The sequence below is a fragment of the Felis catus genome, chromosome B4, assembly GCF_018350175.1.
Source record: "Felis catus isolate Fca126 chromosome B4, F.catus_Fca126_mat1.0, whole genome shotgun sequence".
NCBI classification, from domain to species: domain Eukaryota; kingdom Metazoa; phylum Chordata; class Mammalia; order Carnivora; family Felidae; genus Felis; species Felis catus.
Genome location: NC_058374.1, coordinates 104205400 through 104225389, shown reverse-complemented (window position 1 = coordinate 104225389; position 19990 = coordinate 104205400). Strand labels below are relative to the sequence as shown.

The following is a 19990-nucleotide window of genomic DNA, read 5'->3' as shown; positions in this document are numbered from 1 at the left end:
TGACATTCACAAAAATGTGGAAACAACATACTCTTGAATAGCAATTGGGTCAATAGAGAAATCAAAAGAGAATTTTAAAAGTATCTTGAGACAAATGAAAATGAAAACACAACATAGCAAAACTTATGGGATGCAACAAAAGAAGTGACACTAAGAGGCAAGTTTATAGCAACAAACACTGACATTAAAAAAGAGAGAGAAAGATCTCAAACTAACTTTACATCTCAAGGATCTAAAGAACAGCTAAGATGGAAGTTAGCAGAAACAAGGAAATAATAAAGACTAGAGTAGAAATACTTCAAATAGAGAATAAAAAACAATAGAAAAAATAAAAACTAAGAGTTGTTGGAAAAGATAAAATCGATAAACCTTTAGCTGGACTACTAGGGAGAGAGAAGACTCAAAATAAATAAAATCAGAAACAGCAGACAATGTAACAGATGCTTCAGAAATAAAAAGTATCATAAAGGACTATAATGGGGAGATAGATGTCTGTTGAGTAAAGTTTCCTTGCTTAGCCACACTGCCGCCATTACAGAAGGCTGGGTTTCACAGCATTATTGTAATTGAAATGTATGTACAAGGTATACATTTGTACATTAGTACCCAAGGAGAGATGAGGAGAAAAGGGGCCCGGGCAGATTTCTTAGACCTTGAGAAGAAATGTTGAGTTTTGATTCTGCAGGTGATAGGCTTTTTGAAAAAGGGGACAGATACAAAATAGAAGACAGAAACCAGAAAGCATATCTGAGTATAACCATCACTTACATGTGCCTACACACACATACCAGGTTGCTAAAGTTGTTTGTACATTAAAGTTCCTATATTAAAGCAATGTTTGTTTAATTTCTCCTCTTTGACAAAACTGCTGTACCAAATATGTCTTTGCCTATCTGTTGTTGGAGTTAAGTCTGTGGAATCAGTGCTCCATTAATAAAGTAAGTTTCTGAAAAGCACTGTTTATTTTCTTCATCTCAAAAATAAGGTCTGAGTTACTCAGAATTGGTTTGCAGTCCAATTGGCCAGTCCAATCTGGCTTCCCAAATTGTACACTTTAAATATGCCTAGTTCAGGGGTGCCTGGGTGGCTCAGTCAGTTAAGTGTCTGACTTCGACTCAGGTCATGATCGCACGGTCTGTGAGCTCAAACCCTGCATCAGGCTCTGTGCTGACAGCTCAGAGCCTGGAGCCTGCTTCAGATTCTGTGTCTCACTCTCTCTCTTCCCCTCCCCCACTCACACTCTCTCTCCCTCTCTCAAAAATAAACATTAAATATGTCCAGTTCAATGAATAATAATAAATCTTTGCTTATTAAAAATGTAACCTATTACCTTATTTATTTAATTTGTTCATGAAATTCTCTGGTAAAGATAATTAGAATTACTTTTTCCTCCCTCAGAGGGACAGGTCTTTACTTACAACTCAAGTTATTTTTTTACTGATATCTTCACCCAGGCATTTATTTAACAAATATTTAGTAGGAACCAAATACATGTGGAGAGCAAGGCTAAGGACACCTATTACACACACATTCCAGGTTTTGTGTATTACTCAACTGTCACTGCAAAAAAATTCAATAGAAATAATACTTATGCTATAAGTGACTGAATATATATGAAACATATATATTAAAGTACGATTATTATTTTTTTAAAGGCTAGTAGCTGAGAATCGATGATATGTAAATGTTAAGATGATCTCTTCCCTCTCAAAGAGCAGACAGGGGCAAATAAGCGAATTAAAGGGGCCAATAAACTAATAGGAAACTGTATCTGGGACACAAACCAGGAGGGAAAACATAAGGAACTTAGGAGAGATGACAAGATTTCAGCTAATCAGAGAGGTCAGAGAGGACTTCCAGGAGGAAAAGACACTTGAGCTGAGATCTAAAGGTTAAGAGAAATATATTTCAGGCAACAAATGGGCAAATTCCTGTAGCGAGAATGAGCACTAGAACAGCTTCCAGAAGGGTGTGCCTTATAAGGGAAGAGATTCAACAACCTTCAAGGGTTGAGAATCCAAGTATTAGTAGGACTGAAAATGGCCATCAGCATTTGGAAAAACAGAGAGGGCTTCTGGGAAGATGGTGGCGTAGGAGGACGCTGAGCTCACTGTGTCCTGCGATCACTTATATCCCACCCACACCTGCCTAAATAACCCAGAAAACTACCAGAAGACTAGCAGAACAGATTCTCTGGAGCCAAGTGCAGACGAGAGGCCCACGGAAGAGGGTAGGAAGGGCGGCGAGGCATGCGCGCTCCATGGACTGGCGGGAGGGAGCTGGGGCGGAGGGGCAGCCCACTGGCAAAGCAGAGCCCCCGAGTCTGGCTGGCAAAAGCGGAGGGGCGGGACGGAGTGTGTTCTGACAGCAAGCGGACTTAACATCTGGAAGGTTATAAGCTAATAGCTCTGCTCAGAGAGTGGGAGGGCTGGAGGACAACGGGAGGGAGAGTTGTTGAGCCCCAGAGGACAGAGCTCAGCTTGGCGGGGAACAAAGGCGCTCGCCAGCACCATCTCCCTCGCCCATCCCCCAGCCAAAATCCCAAAGGGAACCAGTTCCTGCCAGGGAACTTGCTTGCACCACACAAACACCCAACGCTGTACTTCTGCAGATCCATCCCTCCGGCGGGGGGCGGGTCTGACTCCCTCCCAGTGAAGCAGATCTCCAAAGGAAAAGTGAGCTGAGCCTGCCCCTCCTGCCCCTGTGCACCTTGCCGATCCACCCCAGCTAATACGCCAGATCCCCAGCACCACAAGCCTGGCAGTGTGCAAGTAGCCCAGATGGGCCACGGCACCCCACAGTGAATCCCGCCCCTAGGAGCAGGTAAGAGAAGGCACACACCAGTCTGATTGTGGCCCCAGAGGTGGGCTGGGGGCAGACATCAGTTCTGACTGCGGCCCCACCCACCAGTGCAAGTTATTCAAGACAGCACACAGGAAGTGCCCCACAGTTCCGCACCACTCCAGGGACTATCCAAAATGACGAATGGAAGAAGTCCCCTCAAATGAATTTCCAGGAAATAACAACAGCTAACGAACTGATCAAAAACGATTTAAACAATATAACAGAAAGTGAATTTAGAATAATAGTCATAAAATTAATCGCTGGGCTTCAAAACAGTATACAGGACAGCAGACAATCTATTGCTACAGAGATCAAGGGACTAAGGAACAGCCAGGAGGAGCTAAAAAATGCTATCAATGAGCTGCAAAATAAAATGGAGACAACTACGGCTCGGATTGAAGAGGCAGAGGAGAGAATAGGTGAACTGGAAGATAAAATTATGGAAAAAGAAGAAGCTGAGAAAAAGAGAAATAAAAAAATCCAGGAGTATGAGCGGAAAATTAGAGAACTAAGTGATGCACTAAAGAGAAATAATATACGCATAATTGGTATTCCAGAGGAGGAAGAGAGAGGGAAAGGTGCTGAAGGTGTACTTGAAGAAATAATAGCTGAGAACTTCCCTGGTCTGGGGAAGGAAAAAGGCATTGAAATCCAAGAGGCACAGACAACTCCCTTCAGACGTAACTTGAATCGATCTTCTGCACGACATATCATAGTGAAATTGGCAACATACAAGGATAAAGAGAAAATTCTGAAAGCAGCCAGGGATAAACGTGCTCTAACATATAAAGGGAGACCAATAAGACTCGTGACGGATCTCTCTACTAAAACTTGGCAGGCCAGAAAGGAATGGCAGGAAATCTTCAATGTGATGAAAGAAAAAATATGCAGCCGAGAATCCTTTATCCAGCAAGTCTGTCATTTAGAATAGAAGGAGAGATAAAGGTCTTCCCAAACAAAAAAAACTGAGGGAATGCGTCACCACTAAACCAGCCCTACAAGAGATCCTAAGGGGGATCCTGTGAGACAAAGTACCAGAGACATCGCTACAAGCATGAAACCTACGGACATCACAATGACTCTAAACCTATATCTTTCTATAATAACACTGAATGTAAATGGACTAAATGCGCCAACCAAAAGACATAGGGTATCAGAATGGATAAAAAAACAAGACCCATCTATTTGCTGTCTACAAGAGACTCATTTTAGACCTGAGGACACCTTCAGATTGAGAGTGAGGAGATGAGAACTATGTATCATGCCACTGGAAGCCAAAAGAAAGCTGGAGTAGCCATACTTATATCAGACAAACTAGACTTTAAATTAAAGGCTGTAACAAGAGATGAAGAAGGGCATTATATAATAATCACAGGGTCTATCCATCAGGAAGAGCTAACAATTATAAATGTCTATGTGCCAAATACGGGAGCCCCCAAATATATAAAACAAGTACTCACAAACATAAGCAACCTTATTGATAAGAATGTGGTAATTGCAGGGGACTTTAACACCCCACTTACAGAAATGGATAGATCATCTAGACACACGGTCAATAAAGAAACAAGGGCCCTGAATGATACACTGGATCAGATGGACTTGACAGATATATTTAGAACTCTGCATCCCAAAGCAACAGAATATACTTTCTTCTCGACTGCACATGGAACATTCTCCAAGATAGATCACATACTGGGTCACAAAACAGCCCTTCACAAGTATACAAGAATAGAAATCATACCATGCATACTTTCAGACCACAATGCTATGAAGCTTGAAATCAACCACAGGAAAAGTCTGGAAAACCTCCAAAAGCATGGAGGTTAAAGAACACCCTATTAACGAATGAGTGGGTCAACCAGGCAATTAGAGAAGAAATTAAAAAATATATGGAAACAAACGAAAATGAAAATACAACAAACTAAATGCTTTGGGATGCAGTGAAGGCAGTCCTGAGAGGAAAATACATTGCAATCCAGGCCTATCTCAAGAAACAAGAAAACTCCCAAATACAAAATCTAACAGCACACCTAAAGGAAATAGAAGCAGAACAGCAAAGACAGCCTAAACCCAGCAGAAGAAGAGAAATAATAAAGATCAGAGCAGAAATAAATAATATAGAATCTAAAAAAACTGTAGAGCAGATCAATGAAACCAAGAGTTGGTTTTTTGAAAAAATAAACAAAATTGATAAACCTCTAGCCAGGCTTCTCAAAAAGAAAAGGGAGATGACCCAAATAGATAAAATCATGAATGAAAATGGAATTATTACAACGAATCCCTGAGAGATACAAGCAATTATCAGGGAATACTATGAAAAATTATATGCCCATAAACTGGACAACCTGGAAGAAATGGACAAATTCCTAAAACACCCACACACTTCCAAAACTCAATCAGGAGGAAATAGAAAGCTTGAACAGACCCATAACCAGCAAAGAAATTGAATCAGTCATCAAAAATCCCCAACAAATAAGAGTCCAGGACCAGATGGCTTCCCAAGGAACTTCTACCAGACATTTAAAGCACAGATAATACCTATCCTTCTCAAGCTATTCCAAGAAATAGAAAGGGAAGGAAAACTTCCAGACTCATTCTATGAAGCCAGTATTACTTTGATTCCTAAACCAGACAGAGACCCAGTAATAAAAGAGAACTACAAGCCAATATCCCTGATGAATATGGATGCAAAAATTCTCAATAAGATACTAGCAAATCGAATTCAACAGCATATAAAAAGAATTATTCACCATGATCAAGTGGGAATCATTTCTGGGATGCAGGGCTGGTTCAACATTCGCAAATCAATCAACGTGATACATCACATTAATAAAAGAAAAGAGAAGAACCATATGATCCTGCCAATCGATGCAGAAAAGGCATTTGACAAAATTCAGCAACGTTTCTTAATAAAAACCCTTGAGAAAGTCGGGATAGAAGGAACATACTTAAACATCATAAAAGCCATCTATGAAAAGCCCACAGCTAACATCATCCTCAATGGGGAAAACCTGAGAGCTTTTTCCCTGAGATCAGGAACACGACAGGGATGTCCACTCTCACCGCTGTTGTTTAACATAGTGTTGGAAGTTCTAGCATCAGCAATCAGACAACAAAAGGAAATCAAGGCATCAAAATTGGCAAAGATGAAGTCAAGCTTTCGCTTTTTGCAGATGACATGATATTATACATGGAAAATCCGATAGACTCCAACAAAAGTCTGCTAGAACTGATCCATGAATTTAGCAAAGCTGCAGGATACAAAATCAATGTACAGAAATCAGTTGCATTCTTATACGCTAATAATGAAGCAACAGAAAGAAAAATAAAGAAACTGATCCCATTCACAATTGCACCAAGAAACATAAAATACCTAGGGATAAATCTAACCAAAGATGTAAAAGTTCGGTATGCTGAAAACTATAGAAAGCTTATGAAGGAAATTGAAGAAGATATAAAGAAATGGAAAAACATTCCATGCTCATGGATTGGAAGAATAAATATTGTCAAAATGTCAATACTACCAAAAGCTATCTACACATTCAATGCAATCCCAATCAAAATTGCACCAGAATTCTTCTCAAAACTAGAACAAGCAATCCTAAAATTCATATGGAACCACAAAAGGCCCTGAATAGCCAAAGTAATCTTAAGAAGACGAAAGCAGGAGGCATCACAATCCCAGACTTTAGCCTCTGCTACAAAGCTGTAATCATCAAGACAGCATGGTATTGGCACAAAAACAGACACACAGACCAATGGAATAGAATAGAAACCCCAGAACTAGACCCACAAACGTATGGCCAACTCATCTTTGACAAAGCCGAAAAGAACATCCAATGGAAAAAAGACAGTCTCTTTAACAAATGGTGCTGGGAGAACTGGACAGCAACATGCAGAAGAATGAAACTAGACCACTTTATTACACCATTCACAAAAATAAACTCAAAATGGATAAAGGACCTGAATGTGAGACAGGAAACCATCAAAACCCTAGAGGAGAAAGCAGGAAAAGACCTCTCTGACCTCAGCTGCAGCAATTTCTTACTTGACACATCCCCAAAGGCAAGGGGATTAAAAGCAAAAATGAACTATTGGGACCTCATCAAGATAAAAAGCTTCTGCACTGCAAAGGAAACAATCAACAAAACTAAAAGGCAACCAATTGAATGGGAAAAGATATTTGCAAATGACACATCGGGCAAAGGGCTAGTATCCAAAATCTATAAAGAGCTCACCAAACCCCACACCCGAAAAACAAGTAACCCAGTGAAGAAATGGGCAGAAAACATGAATAGACACTTCTCTAAAGAAGACATCCAGATGGCCAACAGGCACATGAAAAGATGCTCAACATCGCTCCTCTTCAGAGAAATACAAATCAAAACCACACTCAGATATCACCTCACGCCAGTCAGAGTGGCCAAAATGAACAAATCTATAGTCTCTATAGATGCTGGAGAGGATGTAGAGAAATGGGAACCTTCTTGCACTGTTGGTGGGAATGCAAAATGGTGCAGCCACTCTGGAAAACAGTGTGGAGGTTCCTCAGAAAATTAAAAATAGACCGACCCTATGACCCAGCAATAGCACCGCTAGGAATTTAACCAAGGGATACAGGAGTACTGATGCATAGGGGCACTTGTACCCCAACGTTTATAGCAGCACTCTCAACAACAGCCAAATTATGGAAACAGCCTAAATGTCCATCAACTGATGAATGGATAAAGAAATTGTGGTTTACATACACAATGGAGTACTACGTGGCAATGAGAAAGAATGAAATATGGCCCTTTGTAGCAACGTGGATGGAACTGGAGAGTGTGATGCTAAGCAAAATAAGCCATACAGAGAAAGACAGACCATATGTTTTCACTCTTATATGGATCCTGAGAAACTTAACAGAAACCCATGGGGGAGGGGAAGGAAAAAAACAAGAGGTTAGAGTGGGAGAGAGCCAAAGCATAAGAGACTCTTAAAAACTGAGAACAAACTGAGGGCTGATGGGGGCTGGGAGGGAGGGGAGGGTGGGTGATGGGTATTGAGGAGGGCACCTTTTGGGATGAGCACTGGGTGTTGTATGGAAACCAATTTGACAATAAATTTCATACATTGGAAAAAAAAGGAAAAACAGAGAGAACTTGGGAAATTATCAAAAACTGTTATTATGGAATGATGGTGACAGATGCCAACATGAGAACTGCAGAGTAACTTCCAACTACTGGGTGCAGGCAAGTCTTCAAAGATGAAGACAGTGTTCTAAATGCAAGGGGATAAGGGAATCAAGGATTTCTGTGGGACTGTTTGTTTTAACGAAAGAAATAGTAATGTGTTAAAAATTTGGTAATTATCGAGGCGATTGGGTGGCTCAGTCAGTTAAGCGTCTGACTTTGGCTCAGGTCATGATCTCATGGTTCATGAGTTCAAGTCCCACGTCAGGCTCTGTGCTGACAGCTCGGAGCCTGGAGCCTGTTTCGGATTCTGTGTCTCCCTCTCTCTTTCTCTCTGCCCCTTCCTGGTTTGCACTGTCTCTCTCTCAAAAATAAACAAACATATTTTTTTTTCATTTGGTTTAATTATCAGGAAGTTAAAGGCAAACCCACAGTTAGAATTTCCAATATGTTTTCACTCTACAGATGCACAGCTACATGTACACTATGGCAGAAAAGAAAATTGTATTTAAATATCCGCTGTGTGTGTTCATGTCGAAACACAGATCATTTCAGGTGGGTGACTCTTATCTAGAAATTAAACTGATGATCCAACTTAGTTATATCCATTTTTAAGTTTTTTTGGCCAATGTAACTATAGATGTGTTTTAAGTTCCAGAATATAAAAAAGCGATCTTTGCTGAGAAAAAAATTCATTCATTATTCATTCATTAAATATCACGAACCATTTGCATTCAATAAGAGGTATGTTTTATGAACCATAGATGACTTGGGCACATAATGAACCAGTACTGCAGAACATCAGTTTTTATTAACTCAAAATTCATCAATATGGAAACATATTGTCACACTCACCAATTCAATAACTATGTTATAGCTTTGAAATTCTATAACTCATTTAAAATGAAAATAAAACTTTGAACATACTGAGATGTATATGATTTTATTTCTCTTTAGAAGAGATAATCCTATGAGAAGTATAAGAAGTATTCTATTCACCATAAAAAAAATGTATTTTTAACTTTTTAATGGGATATTTTGGCTTCTTAAATAAAAAATACTAACCAGACAAAAATAAAATAATATGAATTTGGTAATCCACTTAAAATTGGGGCACAAATAGGATGATAATTTGGGGGAGGTTAATCAATATTTTTTCACTTGCTGGACTGGTGACAAATCAGAACTCATTTCCAGTTTATTTTAGCTTTAATTGAGTAAGTGAGTTTTTTCCCTGCATTTTGCACACTTGCATTGTCAGTTAATCCCCTTAGAAATGGTTCATTTACACAACAAATTTTACCTACCACCTGGAAGGCACTGTGCCAGGCATGGGGAGGGTACAGAAATGACAAACATCCCCTGCCCTTAAAGTTTACAGTATCACAGCACTGAATCTACAAGGTCAGAGGTATCTAGATATCATAGAAGCACAAAGAACACCTCAATCAGCCTGAGAAAAGCAAAGGAAATATCAGATAGGAGATGATATTTAACTTGATCTCTTCAGAAAATGGACCACTCTATTACATGATCAGAACAAGTGGAATTTTACTGTCAGGAACAAGCTAATACTGGCAGTTCTGTTCACGTAAGTGCCTGTAAAACAGGATTATTAAGTGGGAAGCTGAGTCAGAAATAAGATTTAAACATAGCAAAGGGCAGATGACTATCAATCATTTGTATCTGGCAAATAAGCTTGAATTATGTTTTTTAAGAGACAGGAATTCTTTGAAGATTTTTAATTTTTTTTTTAATTTTTGAATTAAACTTTTTATATGAGCTAACTAGATTCACCTGCAAATATGCCATGTAGCTTTTACTCAGACTTACCCAGTGATAACAGTTTGCAAAACTGTAGTTTAATATCACAATCAGGATATTGATATAGTTGAGATGCAGAACAGTTCCAGCTCCATATGGATTCCTCCTGTTGCCTTTTCATGACCACAAACGTTCATTGCTAGTATACAGAAATACAGTTGATATTTGTGTTTACCTTGTATACTGAGACCTGACTGAATTCACTTATTATGTGTTTTTATATGTTCTATAATTTTCTACATAGATAATCGTGCAGACTCAAATAGAGACAATTTTATTTCTTCCTTTCTGAAATGTTTTTGTTTTTGTTTCCAGAACTATGTTGAAATAGAGAGTGAGAGTGAGCATCCTAGCCTTGGTCTAGACATAAGAGGAGTATTAAATCTTTTACCATTAAGTACTGGCCATTGGCCATTCCTTTGAGGGAGGCCTGTGGTGACAAATTCTTATAAGTTTTTCTTCATCCTGAGAATGTCTTTCTTTCTTCTTTATTTCCAAAGTATCTTTTGATGGATATAGGATTCTGGATTGACAATTCCTTACTTTCCAAACTTGAAAAATGTGTCACTTTCCTCTGGCCTCCAAAGAAAAATCCTGTCATTCAAATGGCTTTCCCTCATAGATAAGGTATTCTTTCTTTCCCATTGGTCTCAAGATTACTTTTTGTCTGTAGTGTTCAGAAATTTATGATTTGTGTGTGTGTCTGTGTGTGTGTGTGTGTGTGTGTGTGTGTGTGTGTGTGTTTCTGCAGACTAATCCGGTCTGGAGGTTTACTCTGTTTCTTGAATCTATAGATGTATAGTTTTGGCTAAATTTAAGAAGGTGTGAATTTTCATTATTTTTTTCAGCCTGACCCCCTTTCTCCTCTCCTTTCGTGACGCGAATATCAAAAAAGCTAGATCTTGTGTCATCATTCCACATGTCCCTGGAGCTCTGCTAATTTTTCTTTCCAGTCTATTTTCCTTCTCTTGTTTTCATTGGGTAACTTCTATTGTTCCTTCTTCCAGTTTACTGATTCTTCTTCCCCCTCCCTCCATTCTGGCATTGAGCCCATCCACTGAGGTGTTTTCTTTTGTTTTTTTAACTTTATGATTGAGTTATAGTTGACATACAATGTTATATTAGTTTCAGGCATACAACAAAGTGATTTGACAAGTTTATATACATTACATGATCCTAACCATGAGAAGTGTAGTCACCATCTGTCACTGTCACCATACAGCATTATTATAATATTATTGACTGTATTCCTTATGCTGTATTTTTCATCTCTGTGACTTATTTGATAGCTGCAAGATTGTACTTCTTAATCCCTTTCACTTATTTCACCACCACACCCTCCCCAACACACACACACAATGAGTTTTTATTTAGGTTTTTGTCATTTTCAGTTCTAAGATTTCCATACGGTTGTCCTTTATAACTTCTACACATTTAGTGTGACTTTCTATTTTGCCATTTGTTTCAAGAATGCTCATAATCCCTGTGGAAGTACTTTCATCATGGCTCCTTTAAAACCTTTGTCAGATAATTCTAACATCTCAATTGGTCTCTATAAATTGTTTTTTCTCAAGTAGCTTGAGATCATTCTAGTTTCTGGTACGAGGAGTGACTTTTTTTCATCAAATCTTAGATATTTTGTGTATTATATTATAAGACTGGCTCATATTTACATCTTCTGTTATAGATGGCTTTACTTTGGTTCCACTCCATTAAGGAATGGAGAGGTAGAGATAAAAATCCAGATTCCTCATTTGGCCTTCACTGATACCCAAGTGGGAGGATGCTTCTCATTGTTCTGCGTGGGTTCTACTTCCAACAGTAGGCTTCCACTGATAACCCCCTGGCTGGGTGAGGTAAGAGTAACTGCTCCCTGATACCACCTTAATGGGAAGAGGGGTACCTCATTACTGACAGGAGGGGGTATAAGTCCAGACTCCTATGGTCTCCACTGCCACTACAAGTTTGAGGGGTCCTCATTACCACCTGGCAGGGATAAAAGTCTTGGCTCCCTAGTTCAAACTTCTCTGATACCCCTGTGGGAAGATGGAGGGTTACACTTCCTCCTTACACCTTGACAAATATGGAAGACTAAGCTCAGCTTTTGCTGTTGGGGGTGGGGAGAGAGAGCATGAATTTTTCTATGGTGTTTGCCTAGAGGAGAACCATCTAAAAGTTTTACGTTTTACTTAGGCTTTCTTTTTCCTATTCCTTTGGCTTAAGAGATCATGTTTCTTTACATTCTTTTAGGTGTGTGTGTGTGTGTGTGTGTGTGTGTGTGTTGTTGTTGTTGTTGTTGTTGTTGTTGTTATTGGTGTTTCTGGGTTACCAGCTTTTTCAGCAGTGAATATAGGATATATGAGGGAAAAATAAAACCCAGGGTCTTATCACCATGTTGTTCCTTGGGTCCCAAGGTCCCTAAAAGCAAGTTTCCCTTCTTCTCTCCAACTTTTAGTCTTGTAATGTTTTCACTAGACATAATTCTTATGATTTTTAGTCCTATTTAGAGACAGGAATAGAGAAAAGTATGTCATCTTCGTCTTTGCAGAAGTAGAACTTAACCCTTTGAAGGATTTTAAGCAACAAAGTTCTATGTTGGCTTTTGCCTTTTAGACAGATAATTACATAAGTAGGGAGAGCTCAGAAACTGGAGTTAGGGGAGAGGTAGACTGAAAGGAACTTTAAAGGCAAGAGCACCCGTTAGAATGCGCTCTAGACTGATTATCTGAGGATAATCTGAAATCTACAACTGCAAAGCATAGGCACGAGTCAAATCAGAAGTCAAACACAGAACACACACCAGTCAACAACATACATATGCATAGCAGCTGAATATCAACTTTGAATATATGGCAGGAGGCATGGAAAAGAGGATACTCTTGATAGGTACTAAAATATAAACTCAACAAAATGTAATGACCAATAGGGTGTGATATGTAAGGATAATGAAATTAGAATCACTCCTTGATTCTTAGTTTGGATAACTGAGTAAGTGCAGGTCAAATTAACATTGTAGAGTACATGGAAAGAAATGTGTTTTGCGGGGAAGAATGGAGATGGCGAGTTCAGGTTGTCATCTTGAGCATAAGATGTGTATAGACCATCCAAAGATGGTCTAACAATAAGTTGGTGCTCAGCAGGAAGATCTGATATAGACAAGAGTAGACAGAAGCCTTGGTTTAGTTTGTACTACTCAAATCCAACTGCATGGAGATTACAAAACATATATATCTGATGAGAAACGAAGGTTAGGAATAAGACCCTTCTAACCTCCAGTGTTTAGGACCAAAGTAAGGGAAACCAAGAGAGGAAAAGGAGGACAAGCTGTCTTGAGAGGTAGGAGGAGAACAAAGGAGTGGAGCTCAATTTAGTTCCATGAGCATTTATTGAGTGTTCAGTGTGTGCTACACACTGTGCTGGGAGACTGGTTTTTGAAGATCTCACACTCTACTGGATACAAACAGACAAAGCAAACCAGTGTGCTCAGCTCAGTGCTCAGTGATAGACATGTGCTCAGGGGGCAATGGAACCATGGAAAGGGCCCTAAACAAAACCAAAGAATATAAGAGGAAACTTTGGAGAGATGATAACGTCTAAGCAGAGTCTTCAAGATTGGAAGGGAAGGAAAGACACAGGAAAAGTCATGCCAGGCAAAAGAAACAGCCTGAACAAATAGCAAAAGGGCAGGGAGCTCAAGAGGAGAAATAATTACTTGCAGCAAATAGCACGGTTGATGCACTAAAAGAGTGAAAATTAAATCAGATTGAAGACCTTTTGACTTGGTCAGTTAAGAAGTCACTGTTGACCTCTGCTGCAGCAGCTTCTATGAAGTCATGTGGATAAAAATTGGACCACAGTGGGATAAAGAGGAACTAGAAGAATATGAAATTCACACAGTGTGAACTGGGTATTTTTTTCTCAAGGAGTTTAGTGGAGAAGAAAATAAAGATGGGATAGCTAGAAGTGGGCAAAGGTCTAAAAAGCTTTGTTTTGTTATCAGAAAGAATTGAAGATATTTACACTTGGTATGAAGGAAACCAGAATTCAGATAAAAGGTTTAAGAATGTAGCTATTACATTCACTCCTTTACACAAAAATATTTATAAAGCATCTACATTCCTCTTGAGTACATCATTCCAAAAAAAAAAAAAAAAACCACCAAACCCCTTTCATAGTATTAAAATCATGTTTCAAATAAACTCAAGAAGTAATAAAAGGCCAATGGTAAATGCACAAGAATTGTATGTTCTTCAGTTCTAAAGGCAGCTTATATTTCTAAATATAAATACTTACAATGGCACCTTCAACTCTGTTATGTGTATGTTACTAACACCATAATTCATAATAGGGATTCAGTGTTGAGGCTTAATTTGTTTACTTCAAAGAGAATCCTTATTTAAAAAAAACATTTATTTTATTGCAATGCCTTTGTATACTACTTTCTAGAAATCCGTTAGGGATAGACATCAAGCTGATGAGTATATGTTTTTCAAAATATAATTTTTGCTGGTTTTGTTCAGCACAATTTTAATAGCTGGCTATTGTTTTCTGTATTCCATTCTCTTTTGATATCCTATTTTTAACTGGAAGAAGATATAAAAAAGTGTCATGCCCCAAATCCAAATTTTTCGGTTCCCACTTAGAAACCACTTCTTTAAAACCTTCAGTTAAAAAAATTGTTTAGATGGTATTAATTTAATCTTATTACCTCATATAAAACTGTTGTGTTCCCATGTAGAAGAGGTCCATAACAGATATAGGAATGTCCAACAACCCAGCCTAAGTCAGAGGCTGCCCACCACACCTAAAAAATAAGAAGGTAATAAAATACATACACGTTCATCAGAGAAATGTTCCTGTAACATGAATTTAAAACCATGATTACCTCTCCAGGTTTAAGTCCATATATAGAAGACATTGTCCAGTTTAGCATCACAGCATATCCCCCAGTGGGTCTAACCACACCCTAAAAGAGAGAAAACATGAGGTTAACATCAATAAACGATGTGTTAAAAGATTCTCTGCCTTCACACTATCCATCTCAAAAAGTTCCTGTTTAAAGTCTTTTATATTCTATAAAAGTACGTATTTGGTTTTCATCCAATTGTATTTACTTCAATATTTATTTGGTTCCCCCATTAATAATGTCCACATCAGTTCACTTGTAGAATCCATTCTCACAGACCATTCTTGACTTCCTAAAGAAAACTTACGACTTCACAGAATTACATGCAATAAAAATTTTTTTTCCAGTGGTGACATAAATTAACATTACATTTGCAGGCATATTTCCAGAATGAAAATGGAAATTCTCAAATGGTGTATACAGAAAAATCAAAGGTAGCTGTGCTCTTCAGACAGACTAACATAAGGATGGCTATTCCATTATATGATTGAATATTAATAGGATGCTTAGAAGAAGCAAAGTCATATTCTAACTGGAGCCTCGTTACAATGCTACACTAGGGATTGTGCTAGCACAGTATTAGAGCTGAACAATTCTTTAACGATGAATTCTAGAATTCCAACAAATCAGTCCTCACCTCATGAGTTGGATCTAAGGCTCACAGACTTGCCTTATATTACAGTTGGGGCAAAAGTAGGGATTGTTACATCACAGTGCCGCAGCTCTCATGAATCAGTTTCTAGCAGCTACCCATGATACTGAACGTATTCAAATTTAATACAAGATTAATATTTGAAGACTGGCACAAGAGTCACCACAAATAAAAACTGATGGTAAATTTAATAATTTTATTTATTGCTTCATTACAAACATTAACAATCATTGGCTTGAAAAGGCTTAACCATGTGAATATTCAGAATGAGCTAGTGAAAAAGTAAAGCTGTATTCCACTCACATGTATTTTGAAACATCCTTTAGTAGAACAATTATTATTACTGCATACAGAAAATAATTTACCTAATATTTTACCTAAAGGCAAACATGGCCGGAATTAAGAAATGTACTAAGGTTGGGACTTTTTGGCATAACTCTGCAGCTTTAACGTACGTACGTGAATCAGAGAAATGAAAAACAAATCGACTTTCCATTAGTTACTAAAATTGCTGCTCTCTGCAGGCACCGATAAAACATAGGTATCAAGCTGAGGAACACATTTTATCTACCAGAAAAACACCTGGTCTCTCAGCAAATGTCACATGCAGGCATTTGACAGCTACTTTCCAAGTTGTACAATGTGGTCAGCAAACAGCTGGTTCTCTTGATCACCATCGCGTATTAGAAACCTTAGCCTCCTGCAAGGGGGTTTCACATGTGCCTTTTCCCAGGTAAGCTCTTTTCCCAGTATATTCTGTGCCATCTTCCATGAACTTTGCTTATTGGTTTGTTCCATTGAGATCTTTTCTTATGATTCAATTCCTCGAGTAGTTTGACATGAATCAACTTGCAAACACTTTTTTTTTCTGAAAAATTTTATTCATTGTGTAGAGAAGAAAAAGTGAAGCTTCTTTTCATAGATGTTAGCCATATACTATGGTAGACAGTGAAAATTAATGTCAGTAATGATTTCATTTAAAATGTTTTAGAATTTTCTCTCCATCTACTTGTCCTTGCATTTAGAGCTCGTTATCAGTAATTCTAAATATTATTATAACTGGGTAAATTTATGGTGCAGAGGATAAAATGAATCAACTGGAAGTGAAAAAGGAAGAAAAGGCTAGAAAAAATATAAACAAGAAGTCACTCATTTGTAAAGTGAAAAAGATAATTTAAAGGAATAGGTTATCAAATTCCTATTTACCTCACAAATGGACTTACCCTTTACCCTTCTTTAAAGAATATTTACCATTGTTGCTTTGCCCATAAAATAGTGGATATTTAAATCCAATTGATGCCACAAAAGTGAGACTTAAAAATGAGGCCAGGCATTAAAAAAAAAAAAAAAACACCACACATTTAAAATCATAAAGTATTTACAATTGAATTTTGTATCCTATTAGCAAAATTAGTTCCTTAGTTCTAGCAATTACTGCTTTTTATTTTTCCCTGTGCTAATACTGCCCAAAAGGCAGAAATGTCAAAACAATTAAAGGTTGCCATCAAAGATTCTCATTAAAAACAATTTAAATGCAGCTAATAGAGAGAAAAGCTGTGACGTCTGTTTTTCATTAGTTTTGATCCACTTGTTTTTATTTTTTTAAGAATAAGGATAAAAATTTCTGTCAAGTATCATTTTACCATTCATTAATCTAGATAAGAAATCTGAGGTTTGGCCTTGCCTCCAAAGTATTGGGTGATGTTTTCAATTTTCTGAGTATTTGAGATGATGTAGAAAAAAAAAAGCAGCATAATTTCATACTCTCCATTAGATCTTTCATAAAAAGTTTGAAAGTAAAAAAAATTGAAAGATTCAGTTTAAAAAGAGAATGCCTTTATTATAATATTAAATATGTGACTGAAAATAAGGTGCTAAAGCATTTCTTGTTTTGTTTGTAATCACATTTTCCAGGTAATGATTAAAATGCAAAAGAGAAACTCTGTTCAGCCTCTAAAAACACATAAATCATGTTCAAAAATCAAATCATTATATTCTAATATTCAAAATTAATCAGGAACTGAAAACTACTTAAGAATATATTTGAAATCTTGAGTATGAGATTAAAAATTCTTACCCAGTATCAAACACAAGCATGCTGCATTTTACTTTCTTGAGTCTCTGTTACTACTCTTTTTATGTACTTACACTCTATCTACCTGAAAGTAAAACCATTAGATGAATTAATATATTGTCAGAAAATCCCTGGAACCTACCAATATACTGTTCTGGTTTGGAGTATTAGCCGTAACACTTAAAGTCTTCTGGAGAGCTTAAAAGACTTCCGGGTGGGAATAGCATCCTGTATAAAGATGAGAAAGTGAATTCTATCTCAAAAATGCTAAAGGAGGGGTGTCTGGATGACTCATTGGTTAAGCATCTGACTGTTGATCTTGTCTCAGGTCATGATCTCACAGTTCGTGAAATTGAGTTCCGCGTTGGGCTCTGCGCTGACAGCCTGGAGCCTGCTTGGGATTCATTCTCTCTCTCTCTCTCTCTCTCTCTCTCTCTCTCTCTCTCTCTCTCTCTCTCTCTCTCTCACTCTGCCCCACATGCACTCTCTCAAAATAAGTAAATAAACTTTTTCAAAAATGCAAAAGGGGGGCAATATGAAAGTGCTCTTTAAAACAAACAAAACAACAACAACAATTTTTAAGTGATGGCATTTTAAACTTCAATCCATACAGGTAAAATAAAACTCTGGTTATTAAGTCGCCCAAGAATAGGACCACAGAGTCATCACAGGTATTCTTTATGATTTCCAGCTTAATGAGCTGCCTATGAAAACAAGGAAAGCCACAAAACGTCATAAATGGGGCCATTAAAGTGAAACATAAGAAAACAGAAAACATGTCAGTATCAAGTGTGGTATGCAGTGTTGGTTGCCACAACTTAAGAAAAATACAAAACAATATGGGTTTTATCAAAAGGAGAAGACCGAGGAGTGTGGTAAGATTAGGAGCTTGGAATTCTACATCCTATTTTTTTTAATTGATCTATAAAAATCTGAAAAGCAAATCTCAAAAATCAGGTAAGAGAAGTCTGGAGTACTCAACAAAACTTCATACTTTCTAAGTTGAGCCCCTCTGTCCTCCTACTGTGTAACAAGGTTTATACAAAAGAGATATGCATATTTACATACATGAGATATGTATTTATCCATACATACATATGTAAACGTGTGTGTGTGTGCATGTGTGTTTCAATTTGGCCCGACAAGTTGAGTAAAAAACAGAACAAGAAGAAAGGATAAATGAGTATTTTACGTAAATAAAAGAAAGCCATCACCAGATGATAGCTGGGGTCAGTTCACTGAGAAATAAGAGGTGTGCTTCTGATTACTTAAAAGAAATCCAATAGACCAACAGTAGTTGTGTTCTTCCAATGGCTTTACAGATGACAGCCCCTCTTTCTAGAATGAACCCCATCCCCACCTCTTTCCTGAACCTGGTTAGCTCCTACTTCATCACGCAAGTACTTAAAGACATCATGAAAGTGTCACCTCTTCTAGAAGCTGTCCCCAGTGCCACAGTCTGTGTTAAGTAATGGTCTCTCCTGTCTTGTTCCTTGTCCCCAGGGTCTGCAAACCTCCTCCGGATGGCAACCTGACACTGTGATGCGTCTCCCCCCAACCATGAGCGCGCTATGAGGAGAACCCTCTTCATCTTTAGCACAGTAACTGCCATGGAGTAGGCATGGAATACATTTCTTGACCGATTCAATACATGAACAGTTGAGTGAATAATCACATGTAAGAAAAATATAACCGTCTTCTTTGTTCAGGAGAAAGCTCTGAAACTTGTAGAACTGAGTGAATCATACTGGTGGGAATAGAACGACTCCTTTTGGGTTAGTTCATCCAACATGAAATCTGTTGCTACAGGTTTTTGGATGACTCTGAAGCAACCTCTATGGAGAATACTTTAGCAGCAATATAATTTTTTATCGATCTGAACAACTGTGATAGAAGGGGCAAAGGTATAGCAAGTTCAGCGTCTTAACTGCAAGAATTGTACCACAGATAAGAAAAAAAGTTCACTGCTTTTTATTCGTATTTCTCCTATTTTTTGTTCTAGGGTAAGAAATATGAATGTCACCCAACATGTGGGAATAAAAGTGACATAAATTGTGTAAATGCACATCAGGACAAAAGGCCTTCCACCTTCTTGTCATGTCTTTCTTTCCTGTCCTTCCTTCCTTCCTTCCTTCTTCCTTCCTTCCTTCCTTCTTTCCTTCCTTCCTTCCTTCCTTCCTTCCTCCCTCCCTCCCTCCCTCCCTCCCTCTCTCCCTCTCTCTTTTTCTTTCTTTCTTTCTTTCCTCTTTTCCTGAAGTGTGGTTGACATACAATATTCTATTATTTCAGGTGTACAACATAGTGATTCAACATTTATATCCATTAGGAGTGGTCACCATGATAAATCTAGCTACTTTCTATCACCATACAAAGTTGTTACATATTAACTATATTCCTTATAGTTTGTACATTGTATCTCTGTGGTTTTTTTCTTCATTTTTTAGCTGTTAAGATTGCGCCTCTTTATTCCCTTCCCCTATTTTGCCCATCTCTCCAGCCCCTCTCCTCTGCCAGCTATC

At 37.9% G+C, this 19990-nt stretch overlaps 1 protein-coding gene across 2 annotated transcripts in view; it reads right to left on the bottom strand.

Annotated features, from left to right (window-relative positions):
- ACSS3 (acyl-CoA synthetase short chain family member 3) overlaps positions 1 to 19990 on the bottom strand; it is a 157245-nt gene that overhangs the window by 75073 nt on the left and 62182 nt on the right. Inside the window, exons 1-3 of one of the 2 annotated variants that reach the window (XM_045062112.1) lie at positions 17614 to 17804; positions 14725 to 14805; positions 14548 to 14643 (exon numbers count right to left, since the gene is read on the bottom strand). In XM_045062112.1, the coding sequence (XP_044918047.1) occupies positions 14548 to 14643; positions 14725 to 14772 (144 nt within the window). In that variant the 5' untranslated portion in view covers positions 14773 to 14805; positions 17614 to 17804. Of the gene's footprint in view, positions 1 to 14547; positions 14644 to 14724; positions 14806 to 17613; positions 17805 to 19990 lie in introns of those variants that run through there. The other variant, XM_011284138.4, reaches the window with a different exon arrangement.